The following is a 15314-nucleotide window of genomic DNA, read 5'->3' as shown; positions in this document are numbered from 1 at the left end:
TGATTCAGGAATTGTAATCCTGCAGGGAACTCTCCTGCTGTAGGGCAGATCAAGGTGATCTCTCTGCATGTATGCAGAGCAGAGCATTCCTCTTGGTCTCTGCTTACAGACTGCCCCTTGTGTGTCATGTGGTTCTAAGACTGTGTCTGCTTATTGTTGAGTGATATCGTTGGGTTCTGGTTATCAGGTACAGCCTTAGTGGTGGGGTTCCTGACTAAGCTATTCTTACATGTCCAGAAGATATTTTCTTAGTATGCTCATTACAGGGAGACTTCTGATTCACATATATGTTTGGCCATGAATAATAAATACACCAGGATGCCTTGGAATTAACAATGGTAAAGCTTTTCATTGAGTAAATGAAAAAAAAATTGGGAAAAATAAAAGTTTACCCTGTACAAGATATGAGAAACAAAGTTATTAAAATGGACATCTGGAAAAGCATAGCTGGTATTAAAGAAATGCCTCATTCATTTCCCTGTCCACTTAGAAATAACCTTGTCTTTAGTTTGCTATCATCTGTCCATAAGCTTGCAGGATTTCTCCTGTCTGCCTTTTTTCTTGTCTTAAAAACACTGGATTATAGGCATGCGCTGTTGCAACTGGCTTTATAACACAGAAGTATACAGATAGTTGCAAGGTGAGTGCTTTATCTGTTAAACCATTTTCTGAGCCCTAAAATTTATTAAGTAGAGATTTTTGGAGTGAGTTGTTTTGAGACACAGTCTCACTTTCTGACCTTTTCTGGCCTGGAACTCACTATGTAATAAATAGCCTGAACCTGGTACTTGATGAAATCCACTTGCTTCTGCCTCATGTGACCACACCTGAAAAGCGATGTTTAGCATGGATTTCACAGATACTAGTAGAAAAGAAGGACTTTGGGAATGTGTGGTCTTTGAGGGAGAGCTACATGTAAGAATTGATACAAAGTCATGTTAGACTTTGTTGTTAGACTTTGTAAATTCCATTTCAATGGGTTCTAAGGGTCTCTCTCTCTCTCTCTCTCTCTCTCTCTCTCTCTCTCGTGTATGTGTGTGTGTGTGTGTGTGTGTGTGTGTGTGTGTGTGTGTGTATTTAACTCTCTTTTCTCTTTATCTCTGTCTCTCTGTCTCACTGCCTCTCTCTCCTCTTTGGTAACAAGAGGAGATCTTAGGTCAGTTCCTGAAGTGGCTTGGGTAAGATTCTGATTTAATAAGGTAAAAGCATATGTCAGAAGAGTTCTGCATTATCCCTTACTCTACATGAAGTTCATAATCCTACCCTGGAAATCCTCAGAAATTTGCTGCTTACATCTGGGAAAGGAATAAGTTCATACTCAAAAGGTTCATATACTTTGTTCTCAAACATGGCTCATTGGTAATTGAAATATCACTTTAAAAAAGGGAATGTTTTTCAGTTTACACAGCAAATTTTATTAATTTTGTTTGATGGTTAATATTGATTTTCAACTTGATAAGATCTAGACTCAGCCAAGAGACACTCCTCCAGGCACCATCTTCAGGAGGGCATGACGAGGTTGTCCTGACAAAGTCTCCAGGGAGCTGTTACTGGGACTCAGAGACCTACCAGCAAGTCCAGTGCTCTCGGGCCTCTCAGATCCTCTCCTTCCTTTTGTCCTTTCCCATCTCCTTCAGGTTTCCTCCTGTCTGTTGGGTCTCTTCTTCTCCCCCTCTGCATCTCCTCAAATTCAGTAAGTTCTCATGTTACTAATAAAATCAACATACAGTAGACTGAAAAAATGGAGACTTTGCTTGTTATGTGTCTAGCCCCCAGACTGTTTGAAAATTTTCTGGTATTCTTCTGCTTTGGTGTCTGGGCTGCCAATCAAAGATTGAAGGGCTCATGGAGAGATGATGACCCTGTAACTGATTTGAAACACCTGCCGAGAGGTCCCTAGCAGAAACTGGTTACAGTGGACACCTGAAGATATGGTTGATTCTAGAGTCATAGGATAATAAAGCACAGTTCCTGGTGTGGAGTAGAGCTTGGATGGTAGAAAATCTGTGTGTGGTTGGGATGTTAGACTCTGAAACATGGACCTTCCCAAGTCCATGAGAGTTCAGAATATCATTAAGAGTATAAGAAGTTGCACAGTGTAATGTATGATATTTTGTTTGTGCTCTGACAAATAATGCTTGCCTGGAGATCAGAGGGTGGAGGTGGTCAGTAGTTAATCATACAGGTCAAGCAGTGGTGGCACACACTTTTAATCCCATCTCTTGGGAGGAGGAAGCAGGAAGATCAGAAGTTCAAGGCCATTCTGGAGTACACAAGATTGAACCAGTCTAAAAGAGAAACAGAGCCAAATGACAGGGGAGCTCAACTTCAATCCCAGCACACAGAAGGATCATGCCCTTAATCCCAGCACACAGAAGGATCATGCCCTTAATCCCAGCACACAGGAGGATCATGACCTTAATCCCAGCACACAGGAGGATCATGACCTTAATCCCAGCACACAGAAGGATCATGCCCTTAATCCCAGCACACAGAAGGATCATGCCCTTAATCCCAACACACAGAAGGATCATGCCCTTAATCACAGTATACAGAAGGATCATGCCTTTAATCCCAGCATAATTGAGAGGTGGAGACAGGAATATAAGATTTCTGGAATGGGTGGTGGTGGTGGTGGTGGTGGTGGTGGTGGTGGTGCATACCTTTAATCCCAGCACTCGGGAGGCAGAGCCAGGTGGATCTCTGTGAGTTCAAGGCCAGCCTAATCTAGAGAGCGAGATCCAGAACAGGCACCAAAACTACACAGAGAAACCCTGTTTGGAAAAAAACAAAAAAGAAAAAAAAAAGAAGAAATCTTAATATAAAAATCTCAGTTCTAAGATTTTATAGAGGCAAGAAGTTTCTGGTGACTAGCTACTCTGCTTCTCTGAACTTTCAGCTTTTACCCTCAACATCTGACTCCAGATTTTTATTGTTAAGACTAATTAGGATTGTTTATCATCAGACATCCAACTTTGGGGGCATGAATTCACAAAAAAGCCACTTGCCAGTGGCTTTGTAGCCACTGGCACATGCTGGAGCTGAAAGTGTTTGCTCTTGCCTGAGTCACTGTCCCACCAGCTAGGTTTTTCTTTTTTTCCCTAAGCCCCTGAGTGAGTTTGTGATTTTTTGGTTGCAGCCTCTCTGCAGTGAATTCTACAGGAGCTTGGGCTCCAGATGCCATAGGAATTAGCTGCTATTGCATGGTCCCCTATGCAGACAGCTGGCTCTTTGGCTTCTTCTCCCAAGGTGGGTTGTGGGCTTTCACTGGACCTTCTCCTTGGGCTGCTGCCAAACTAGGTAGCTGCCTTGACACTCGCTCTGGCTTCTACTATTCTATGCAGCAGCAGTCAGCCTCACACTTCACTGTTATCTTCACTATTGTCATCAGCAGATTTGGTGAGACATTGGGAATTCTTAAGGGGGGTTAGTTAAAAGAGAGAGGTTTCTCCCACATTATAAAATGGGAAAGACTATTATGATGGAAGGAGGTGTCTGTATGGTTATACAATGAATGGTTTAAAAATGGAACAATTAAATGAAGGGGTAACAACTTAACAGGGATATACATACATACATACATACATACATACATACATACATATATAATGTTAATTATCATTTTGATAATCCTTATTGTTGGTTTGATAATTCTTGGTTTATCTCTAAAAAAGTTGGTTGATGTGAGTGCCAAGAAGCAGGCCTTAGAAAAACTTATTAAAAAAGATCATAGAGGGCTGGAGAGATGCCTCAGAGGTTAAGAGCACTGACTGTTCTTCCAGAGGTCCTGAGTTCAATTCCCAGCAACCACATGGTGGCTCACAACCATATGTAATGAGATCTGGTGCCCTCTTCTGGCCTGCAGACATACATGCAGGCAGATCATTGTATACATAATAAATAAATAAATCTTTAAAAAAAAGATCATAGAGATATTCAGACCCAGACAGAGGAACTTAAAGGAGAACCAACCTCAGCATTATACTATCAAATTAGAGAGGAACACCCCTAGGTTTTCAAACAAACAACCTTAATATATTATCTACTCACCTTAAAGGAACAATTGCAAAATGACAGATATCCCTAAGACTGTGTAAGAGTTGACTAGATTCCTGTGAAAATGTTTGATTTGAGAAGATTAAAGGAAGCGATTGTTTCCTATGGTATGCATTCATCTTTTGTTAACAGATGTTAAATTCATGGTCAACTAGTACCAAAATTCTCCCACAAGACTGGCAAGACATGGCTATAGTAATATTGGAAGCTGGTCCTCAATTATAGTGGAGTACCTTGTGGAAAATAGAGGCCAGGACCATTGGACAATGAAATAGGGCTAAAAGCATTAAAATCTCCCAAGGCTGCTGTGGGATGTTCTGTATGTTAAATGTGTTGCTCTGATTGGTTAATAAATAAGACACCGAATTTTTATTCTTGGTTTTTATTCATTACTGTCCACTTCCCAGGATCCATAGACCAGAGCAATCAAGAATCTGGATAAAGAAATTACTTTATCATGTAATCAAATTACTATTGTTAAACTAGTTCAATGAAAATAGAAGATCTGGGTAAAGTGGTGTGGCCCAGTCAAACAGGACTGTTATTTTCTTGTTTAAAATGTATAGCCTCGGGGTGTGTGGGGGGGGAATGTAATACTTGATTTTCTCTCATATAAATCCCTATTTTCTGGAACACATGGCCAAAAATTCTGTTTCAATTTTTCAAAATAATTCCTTGTGGTTATAACTACATCATGGCCACAGTCTCTTTCCTGCCTCCAACCCCACCATTGACTGCCTATGGTTTTCTAATTCATAGCCTGTTTTTATTTAACAACAGTTATACAGTAATAAAAGTTACTGTTTGAATGTGACCTGTGTTTGGCTGCAGGGCTTCCCAGCTATGAAGCAAAGGGTTGGCTGCACTGGAAAAATCAGTGCGTAATGAAATTAGTACAGAAAACATTGTGTGCCTTTGAAGAAGAACAGGAAGTGCTCTGGAAGACTAGAAGACTGTCCACTAAAATGCAGATTTTCCAGTTTAGGGCCCCTTCTGCCCCAAGGGTGAACAGATAGAGCTAGGAAGACTTCCAATGATTGTGTCACTTAATCTCTGAGCAGCCTGTAAGGGAACTGCTACTGTCCTGAGTCCCCGCTGAATGGTATTAGCTAATGTGGGTCTCTGGGAAGTCTTAGCAATAAGGAGTACCAGTGGGAAATAGCTTGGAGATTCTTTCCAGGATTCTCCTCTGGCTTTGCTGTAGAGACCTGTGAGGGAGACCAGAAGCCATGCCATGGTGAGTGTGGCGACAACTGAACCCAGACGAAGAGGAGCAATTCTGCTGAGCTGTCAGAGTCAGTGTAACTGAGATAGACTCTGAGCCAGATTGTGGTTCTCTTGATCAATGTTGTGTGTCCTGGGCTGTGGCCCTTCTGCTCTGAGACTCCCTGAGTGTAAATTTCCTGGGGAGGGGGAGACTCTGATGACCTGGCTATGGGAGGATGCTGTTTGTTTGTTTGTTTGTTTTTGAGACTGGGTTTCTCTGTGTATAGCTCTAGCTGTGTTGGAACTTGCTTTGTAGACCAGCCTGGGTTCAAACTCACAGAGATCCACTTGTCTCTGCATCCTGAGATCTGGGATTAAAGGCATGCACCACCACCTGGCTGTTGTAATACTTTTAATATATATGTCTAGTGTGTATACACAGGCACTGACTGCATTGAGTGTGCAGTGAGAAGTTGGATTGGATAACTGAAGCTCTGGTTTCTAGATGTCCTTAATATTGCACTCCAGTCTCAGGTTTGTCTTATAAATGTTACAATTGATTTAGAAACTGGTAGAAAGAAGTGATAGGGACATCCTTGAGCAACACTTGAGTAGCATGCTTTAAAATTTCTGCTACCAGAGTTTACTTGATTCAGAGAAGTTTAGTTCCAGGGGAAACAAAGAAGATTCTGAGCTGCAGAGATATTTCAGGTTTGCTTGTTGCTGGGCAGATGAATAGGGCAGATTCTACATCATGTGCCATAACACATGGGGCAGGAAATATACATTAAATTATTCTTCTACACTCTTTGCAATTGGGCATCAGTGGGGCTGGGTTTTCCTGAAACCACAAGGCGACATGAGAGTTTGAAGAGCCATAGCAGGAGATTACCTCCATTTGCCAAGAGAGCTCTGGAGCATGGGGTCTGTTGTTGGCTGTGTTGGCTCTTTTGCTGGCTCACCACCAGCTCCCACAAAAGTCACACACAGAGGCTTACTGTCACGTACAAATGCCTGGCCTTCTCTAGGTTTTTTTTCAAACCAGCTTCTCTTAACTTAAATTATCCTATCTACCTTTTGTCTCTTGTCTTTTTCTTTTCTTTTTTTACTTCTGTAACCTTTCTTTCATTCTTTGTCCATGGCTGTCTATGTGACTGGGTGGTTGGCAATTTTTTTTTTTTTTTTTTTTTTGCTCCTTGATCATGCTCCTCATGCTCCTTTTCTCTCTTGCTATTTATTCTCTCTGCCTGCCAACCCTACCTTACCCACCCTTTCTACTGCTTAGCTTTTGGCTATTCAGCTCTTTATTACACCATTATTTGTTTTAGACAGACAAAATAACACAGCTTCACACATTCAAACAAATACAACATAAAAGAATGCAATGCATCTTTGCATCATTAATCAAATGTCCCACAACATAAACAAATGTAACACATCTTAAATTAATATTCTACAATAGAGGCCTCTCTTTTTGGAAGAAAAATCAGTAGCTGGAGAATCAGAAACATAACTGTTTAAAGGTAGTTTGAGTTAATTTTGTGGGAATTGTGAACTCTGTGTTAATTTCTATATATATAGAATTATATGAAACTTGGTAACATTGGTCAAGAATACATCTTTTGTGGCTGAGTTTCCTTTGGTCTTTTGGTGAAAAGTTGACAATATTTTTCTGCCTTTGTTCTTACCTTTTTCTCTCTCCTTTATTCTTTCACAAATATTGTATATATTCTTGATTGTTTTAGCTTTGTGGTAAATATAGAAGTCAGATTATATTAATATATGTATTATCTTTTCATAATCTTATTTATCATTCTTAGATTTTCCAGTTTGTACCTTTGGAATCAGGTATATTATGTTATAAATTGTTTGGCATTTTCTTTGGATTGTATTCGATTCATGGTTTGAATTTACCATACACAAAATCTTAAAATTGATGCACCATGTTCCCATGGACCATTTATTTACTTCTTTGCTTATTTAGGTTTTGTTGTTATTGTTGTTAATATGTAAATGACTTTTATTGTATTGGATAAAAAGTTATATGTGGTTGTTTCAAGTGACATAGCATGTATTCTTCTTGGATATGACCTGAGTTCACATATCAGTATCAAAGTTTGTAGGTTTATAATCACCTGCTACTCCAGATCCTGGAGATCTAACACCCTATTTTTCTGTATGCCACCTTTATACACACGGAACCCATTCTCTCACACACACAAACATTCATAAAATGTGGGGAAAAACTTTTTTCAAATGTTCTTGTGACTCATAAGCAATTAGAGCAAAACAAGTTGCTTTAGGTGTGTAATTCAAATCATATATTCTTTCTTTAAATATCTGTTATCTTGCATTTGATTTGGAATAGTTTTTATTTCCTCAGCCTGAAGAAATGAAATTTTCTTTATGATAAGAGAATGAGATACTTTTAGTAATCAAATCTATTTTCTACAAAGTTAAAACATCAGAAGGCTTCAAGTGAATCTGTCCAATTCTGTTGGTACAGCCATCCTCAAAATTCAATTTTCTATTATTAACAAAGAAAAAGTACTCAAGTATACAGGATGAGTGTTGGACAGTGATTTCTTGTGGTTAAATTTAGATTAGAATCTTGTAGTTCTTGCTTAAGAGATTGTGATACCTATATGTAGGTATGTCTTTTTTGTCTTGTTTGGTCAGTGGTACCATTTGTATTGACTTTATTAATTGTCATCTAAATTTATTGTTGTTTCTCTGGAAAATGATGGAACTTCACCATTTTTTTTAAATGTACTATATTATGTTTTGAGTTCCTTGTGCTTTGGTTGGTTTGGGGAATTTCTGGGGACAGACAGCTTTAGTTTTCTCTTCTTGATCTTAGAGACTCACTTCTCGTTTCTCAATATATCTGTGTTGTCCAGTTGTTGCAATCTTCATGTTTGGATTTTTTTTTTGCTGCTTTAGTGCTTGATATGGTTAATTCATTATTTTTGTGTTTTTAAAACTTTCTCATGTATTATTGTGTCTTTGCCTTAACTAGCTTCAGCTGTCAAAATTATGTAGCCTGGAGTCATCTGAGGGAACATCAATTGAGGCTATGTCTAGATCAGAATTGCTAGTTACTGTGTCTTTGAGAAACTGTGTTGACTGATGATTGATGTGGAAAGAATCTTCTACTTAGGTTGCAATACCCTAATCATGTGAGCCTGAGATGGATTACAAAGCTAGCTGAGCACAAGACAGTGACCAATAAGAGCATCTTGCTTGGGTTATGAGCATCTATAGACTCAACCCATTTCCTCTTCTTGATTTCAATTGTGTTGTGGTTGAAACTCATTAGCTAGCATCCTTCTTGTGCTATAATGCCATCACCACCATTATAGACTATGTGTAAATCACATAAGATACAATAGAAGAAATTGATATTCAATGCTAAGGCAGTTTGCTAGCCTACTGCTTTAATTTTTTGTTTGTTTTTGTTGACAAGATTTGTCTGTGTAGCCCTGGCTATCCTGAAAGTAGTTCTGTACACCCAGCTGTCCTTGATATCAGTGATCCACTTGACTCTGGCTCACAAGTGCTAGGATTAGAGGTGGCCTGAAATTCCTGGCTTTTTTTGTTTTTATATTATTGGGTGGTGGGCCTGGAAAGCAGGTTTTTTGTGTATGTCAAGCGTATGCTGTTGTAATGAGCTTCATCCTTATCCTGAATTTTGAAATTTGGTAGATGGTATCATTCTGTCTCCCATGATAACATGTATTCATGACATACTGCCTGAGACTTCTGTCATTGGATTTCAGGTACACAACATTCTTCCTGCCTGTTGTGTTTGTTTTGAAAATTTTTAATGAATATGAGTATTTTACGTTTATGAACAGATATGCATCACATGGGTACCTGGTCATCACAGTGATAAAAAGATGGTCTCAAAAACTGTGAACTGGGAATAATGGATAGTCTTGATCCCCTATGTAAATATTGGCAATTACCTCCACTTGTATGCAAGACCAGCATTCTTTATTACAGAACCATCTCTCCTGCCCCATGTTGATGATTTATTATCAACATTCATACTGCTAATGTTTTCATCTGTTCATTTGTAACTGTTTAAACATGTGGTACCTTTTAGTAAGATCTCAATTGATGTTACAGATTAAAGTGGGGTATTTCAGCTTTCTGGAAGATGAATACAGAAGCAGAAACTTCAGTAAATAACCTCTAAGTTCTTCCTATATGTTTTGTTTGTTTGACTGATTTTTGCACAGAAGATGGAATTCCAATATGGACTTCTGGCTCTCCAAGAACTGATTGCATATATTAGGCTAGCATGCAACCCAGAAGCAGATTTACCTGCCTCTGCCGCTGAGTGCTATGGTTAAAGTCATGAGCCAATATACCCAGCTTGTCCATCTTATTTTTCTTTTTTGTGCTTAGCAAAATAATTTTTCTTATGTGTAGTCTGTGCTGTTGATCTGTTTACTTGTTTCTCTATGTTTGTTAATAGACATTTGTGTTGCAAGGTCATATCCCATTCATAGCATACAGAAATGACAGGGTTGAGCCTCCTATTTAGTTTCATTCCAGAGTTACTTGGTGATCTGAATATAATGTCTGTGTCATGGAATTAAATGTGTGGAGCACTGCAATTTTATGATTATGCTGTCAAAGAGGTATACACTTGCAATGTTGTTAATACCATGCTTTCTGTTGTACACATGTATGGGATATTTCAGAATGCAGTGACCTATGATGATGTGCACATTGACTTCACTTGGGCAGAGTGGACTTTGCTGGATCCTTCCCAGAAAAATCTCTACAAAGATGTGATGCTGGAGACCTACAGGAACCTCACTACTATAGGTAAGACTGAATTTTCCTTCATGTAAAATAAGAGGGCTACTATTTCTTGACTATTTATTTTCTCCTGCAATTTGATTGAGAAAGAAGAATGGGATGAATAAATCAGGCATGGATCTAAGGTTCCTTGAAGATAGTAACAAATTTTGCACAATTTCCAATAATATAACATACATTTCCTGAAACTATATTTTAGGATACAGCTGGGAAGACCATGATATTGAAGATCATTGTAAGAGTTCTAGAAGACATGAAAGGTAATTTTTATTTGCAAACTGATACAAATGTGCTCTTGAAGAAAATGTAATGTGTTCCACAAATTTCAAAGAAAGACAACAGTGTAAATAATAAGGCTTAAAATGTATTGATGGTTATTAAATTCTCACAACACCATATGCCTCAACTTCGGGGAGGTCAATTACATTTGCAAGGCATTCTTTTAAGCAAGAAAACAATGCCTTAACAGATGTCACCATGTGAATCAAAGTCCCAGGAGTGTTATGCTGTAGAACTGCCAATCAATTTAGTTTTATACCACTCATTTTACAAAGATGAAACACAATGAAAAAGTGCTAAGTATATGTTAAAAACCTTCTAATAAGCAAATAGTCCATATTAAAGCTAGTATTACTCTTATACTGTTTGTGACTTTGATAAATTTAGTTAGGTGGGCACTTAGAGTCAAGAATCAAGGGCTTTTGTGGAGAAACATTAATCCATATATCACATGTCTATGAGAAACATAAATTCAAACTGTGAGTTCTATGAAGAAACCTTTATGTGTCATTCTTCTTTTACTATGTATGTCATATGTCACTCTGGATACAAGCCATGTGAACAAAGGGATATAGAATGATGTAATGTACTTCTCAGAAGTATTAGAATATTTGTAGCACTCTTCACATTAAGTAGACCTGTTGAATTTGATTCAAATATACAAGTAATTGCTTTTCTACCTTTACTCTTAACACATCAACAATCTCACACTTCAGAAAAGCCCTATGCATACTAGGACTGTGTAAATCGTTCTGTTTGTGATACTTCACTTAGAAAACGTAGTATGACTTATAGTATAGGAAAATCTATGAAAGCAATAAATGTGGTAAAGCTCTGAGTTTTTCCAGTTTTCTTGAAATATGTGAAAAATCTCATGTAGAAAAAGGTCTTATAAATGTGAACTATGTAATAAAGGCTCTTAGCATCATAGGTATCTTCAAAGATGCAAAACAACCTCTAATGAAGGGGAATAACATGAGTGTAAAGACAGTGATAAAACCTTAATATATGATTCTGCTTTATAAGTGAACCAAATTATAAATTAATTCATTCAGATATAAAGATTCAACAGTGTATTAAATGTGGTAAAGCCTTTACATGTGCCAATTATCCTTGCAGGCAAGAAAGAATTCATATTGGCGAGCAATCTTCTGAACATACTGAATGTGTTAAAGCCTTTGCTCATCACTATACTCTTCACAGGCATGAAAGAACATATACTGGAGTGATGCCCTCTGAATATAATCAATGTGGTAAAGCCTTGGCATATCACAGTAATCTTGAAAGGCATAAAAAAGCACAAACTGGAGAAAAACCATATGAATGTGATCAGTGTGGTAAATGTTTTGCATATTATAGAAATCTTCAAATTCACAAAATAACACATAATGGAGAGAAATCCTATGCATGTAATCAGGGTGGTAAAGCTTTTGCATTGCAAAGAAGACTTCAAATACATAAGAGAACACATGCTGGAGAGAAACCCAATGAACGTACATGGTTTGGTAAAGGCTTTTCACAACTCAGTGTTCTTCAAGTGTATAAAAGAATACATACTGGAGAGAAACCCTATAAATGCCATCAGTGTGGTAAGGACTTTTTATGTCAAAGTCATCTTCGAATACATAAAAGAACACATACTGGAGAGAAGCCCTATGAGTGTACTCAGTGTGGAAATGCCTTTGCACTTCGAAGTAATCTTCAAAGACATAAAAGAACACATACTGGGGAGAAACCATATGAATGCAATCAGTGTGGTAAAGCATTTGAACGTCACAGTAGTCTTCAAATGCACAAAATAATACATACTGGAGAGAAACCCTATGCATGTAATCAGTGTGGTAAAGCCTATACACGTCACAGTGGTCTTCAAATGCACAAAAGAACACATACTGGAGAGAAACCCTGTGAATGCAATCAGTGTGGTAAAGGATTTAATTATCACAGCAGTCTCAGAATACATAAAAGAACACATACTGGAGAGAAACCCTATGAATGTAATTGGTGTGGTAAAGGCTTTTCACAACTCAATCATCTTCAAGTGCATGAAAGAACACATTCTGGGGAGAAACCCTATGAATGTAATCAGTGTGGTAAGGCCTTTGTATGTCAAAGTCATCTCCAAATACATAAAAGAATACATACTGGAGAGAAGCCCTATGAATGTACTCAATGTGGAAAAAACTTTGCATATCAAAGTCATCTTCAAAGGCATACAAGAACACATACTGGAGAGAAACCCTATGCATGTAATCAGTGTGGTAAAGCCTTTGCCTGTTACAGTGGTCTTCAAATGCACAAAATAATACATACTGGAAAGAAACCCTATGAATGTAATCAGTGCAGTAAAGTCTTTGTTCATTACTCTTCTCTTCAAAGGCATAAAATAATACATACTTAAGAGAAACGCTGTGAATGTACTCAGTATAGGCTTTGCATATTATAATAATCTCTGAGTACATAAAAGAACATACACTTGAGCAAAACTCTATGAAGGTAATAAGTGTGGTAATGGCATGTTTCAATAGTATACAAAATCATGAATAAAAATCATACTGTAGAGAAAGCCTATAAATGTAGTCTGTGTGGTAAAATTTTACACTTTCTACAAGAATAAGAACTTTGTGTGCAATCAATGTGTTAAAGCTTTTGTATATTACAATAGTCTTTGAATTCCTAAAAAAATATTGAGGGCTTCTTATTATAAAGTATTTGTTAAGATCTTTAGCTAACATTCTTACATTCAGTTTCACAAAAATATTTATTCTGTAAAAAATTTTGAAAGTGTCATCAGTCTGGTCAAACATTAGGATGTACAACTTTATATTGTTGTAACTTCAAATTCATGGAGAAAATGAATTTATGAATCCCTATGAATTTCAATGATAAATTTATTCCTTTTAAATTTTATACTTCTCTTCAATTACATGAAATAACTAATTTGGGTGTAAAACTTTATGGATTTGTATTAGTGCCTTTTCTGTTTTTGTGATATATTGCCTATGTCAACTTATAAAAAGAGTTTAATTTGGCCCTTGGTTCCAGAGGGATAAAAGATCACCATGAAAGTTCCATGGCAACAGGTGTCAGACATGGCAGCCTAAGCAGAAGCTAAGAACTCATATCCTCCATCTGCAAGATGAAGTAGAGAGTGAGAACTGGAAACAGGGTGCAGATGTAAATTCTCAAAGCCTACCCCCAGTGATATATTTCTTCCAGCAGGGCAGCATTTCATAAATCTTCCCAAATAATAATAGCAGCTTAAAATGATTGGTATTTCTGACTTTAATCCTACATTCTTTCTGTCACATGAGCTACTTATATAGAAGAAAAGCTCTGTAAATAACCCTGTAGATGTTTCAACAAATGAGTTATAGAAATGAATGCTTAAAAGAGGAAAACTTTCATTTGTTAAAAACTGCTTAAATTTCAATTATGATTTCAGTGTGTGCTTGTGTATGTATGTGCATGCTGGTGCCCAAGAAGGTTAGACCTTTGGATTTTCTCATAGCAGGAGTTATGGAAAGTTGTCCAAAATTGGATCCTGGTACTGGAAAAGACCTTTTCTTAACTGTGCAGCCATGTCTTTAGCTTGATAATGTTTTTTTTTTAATTATTAAGAATTTTTTGTTCATTTTACATGCCAATCACAAGTGCCCCTCTCCTCCCTCCTTCTGTCCCCCAGGCTTATCTATCAGCCCATCCTCCATTCCCAACTCCTCTAAGGCAAGGACTCCTGTGGAGAATCAGCAGAGCCTGGTACATTCACTTGAGGCAGGTCTAAGCATCTCTCCCTGAACCAAGGCAGTGTATAGTGTTCCACCATAGGCACTGGGCTCCAAAAAGCCTGCCCATGCACCAGGGATGAATCCAGACCCACTGACAGGGGCCTTTCAAGGTAAACAACAGTCTCAGCTATGCAGATGGTTTAGTCCGGTCAAGTGGAGGCTCCAAAACTCTTGGTCCACTAGTTCCCATTGGGTCATGAGTTCCCACTAGATTGTTTTAGTTGTCTCTGTATTTTTTCCCATCATGATTTTGATTTCCTTTGGTCATAGAATCCCTCTTCTCTCTCTTCAGCTGGACTCCTTTCTTTGGACTGGTGCTTGGCTGTGGATCTCTGCATCTGCTTCCATCATTTACTGGATGGAGGCTCTATGATAATAGTTAGGGTATTCACCAATCTGATTACTGGAATAGGCCAGTTTAGGCACCTTCTCCAATAATGCTAGTAGACTAAACTGGGGTAATCCTTGTGTGTTCCTGGGGCACTATGTTTCTCCCTGTTCCCTTGATGTCTCCCTCTATCATGGTATCTCTTGTTCTTCCACACTGTCCCTGTTCTAGTTCGACCATCCCATTCCCTTATGTTCTCACCCCCCATCCCCTACCCTCCGTTGCCCCCCACTCCTTGCTCCCAGTTTGCTCATGGAGATCTCACCTAGTTTCTTGAGTTCTTTACATATTTTGAAGATCAGCCCTCTGTCAGATGTGGGGTTGGTGAATATCTTTTCCCATTTTGTAGGCTGTCATTTTATCTTCTTGACCATATCTTTTGCCCTACAAAAGCTTCTCATTTTCAGGACATCCCATTTATTTATTGTTGCTCCCAGTGTCTGTGCTACTGACGTTATACTTAGGAAGTGGTTTCCTGTGCCAATATATTCAAGACTACCTACTTTCTCTTCTATCAAGTTCAGTGTAGCTGGATTTATGTTGAGGTCTTTGATCCACTTGGACTTGAGTTTTGTGCATGGAGATAGATATGGATGCATTTGCAATCTTCTACATGTTGACATCCAGTTATGCCAGGACCATTTGTTGAAAATGCTTTACTTTTTCCATTGCACAAGTTTGGCTTCTTTGTCAAAAATTGGGTGTTCACAAGTGTGTGGTCTTCAACTCAATTCCATTGATCTACATGTTAGTTTTTATGCCAA

At 38.0% G+C, this 15314-nt stretch overlaps 1 protein-coding gene across 6 annotated transcripts in view; it reads left to right on the top strand.

The window, feature by feature from the left end:
* The window catches only part of LOC121820822 (uncharacterized), a 187000-nt gene that overhangs the window by 109628 nt on the left and 62058 nt on the right, over nucleotides 1–15314 (top strand). For 2 of the 6 annotated variants that reach the window (XM_076563826.1, XM_076563829.1), the window contains 3 exons: nucleotides 9975–10101; nucleotides 10295–10355; nucleotides 11494–13790. The exons of 1 other annotated variant lie outside the window; for it this stretch is intronic. In XM_076563826.1, the coding sequence (XP_076419941.1) occupies nucleotides 9975–10101; nucleotides 10295–10355; nucleotides 11494–12775 (1470 nt within the window). In that variant the 3' untranslated portion in view covers nucleotides 12776–13790. Of the gene's footprint in view, nucleotides 1–2677; nucleotides 3250–4605; nucleotides 5294–9974; nucleotides 10102–10294; nucleotides 10360–11493; nucleotides 13791–15314 lie in introns of those variants that run through there. 3 more of the 6 variants (XM_076563828.1, XM_076563830.1, XM_076563831.1) reach the window with 3 other exon arrangements.

Source organism: Peromyscus maniculatus, chromosome 2 (assembly GCF_049852395.1).
Source record: "Peromyscus maniculatus bairdii isolate BWxNUB_F1_BW_parent chromosome 2, HU_Pman_BW_mat_3.1, whole genome shotgun sequence".
In the NCBI taxonomy this organism is placed as follows: domain Eukaryota; kingdom Metazoa; phylum Chordata; class Mammalia; order Rodentia; family Cricetidae; genus Peromyscus; species Peromyscus maniculatus.
The sequence above is the reverse complement of the archived record's forward strand: the minus strand, read 5'-3'. Positions and strand labels throughout refer to the sequence as shown.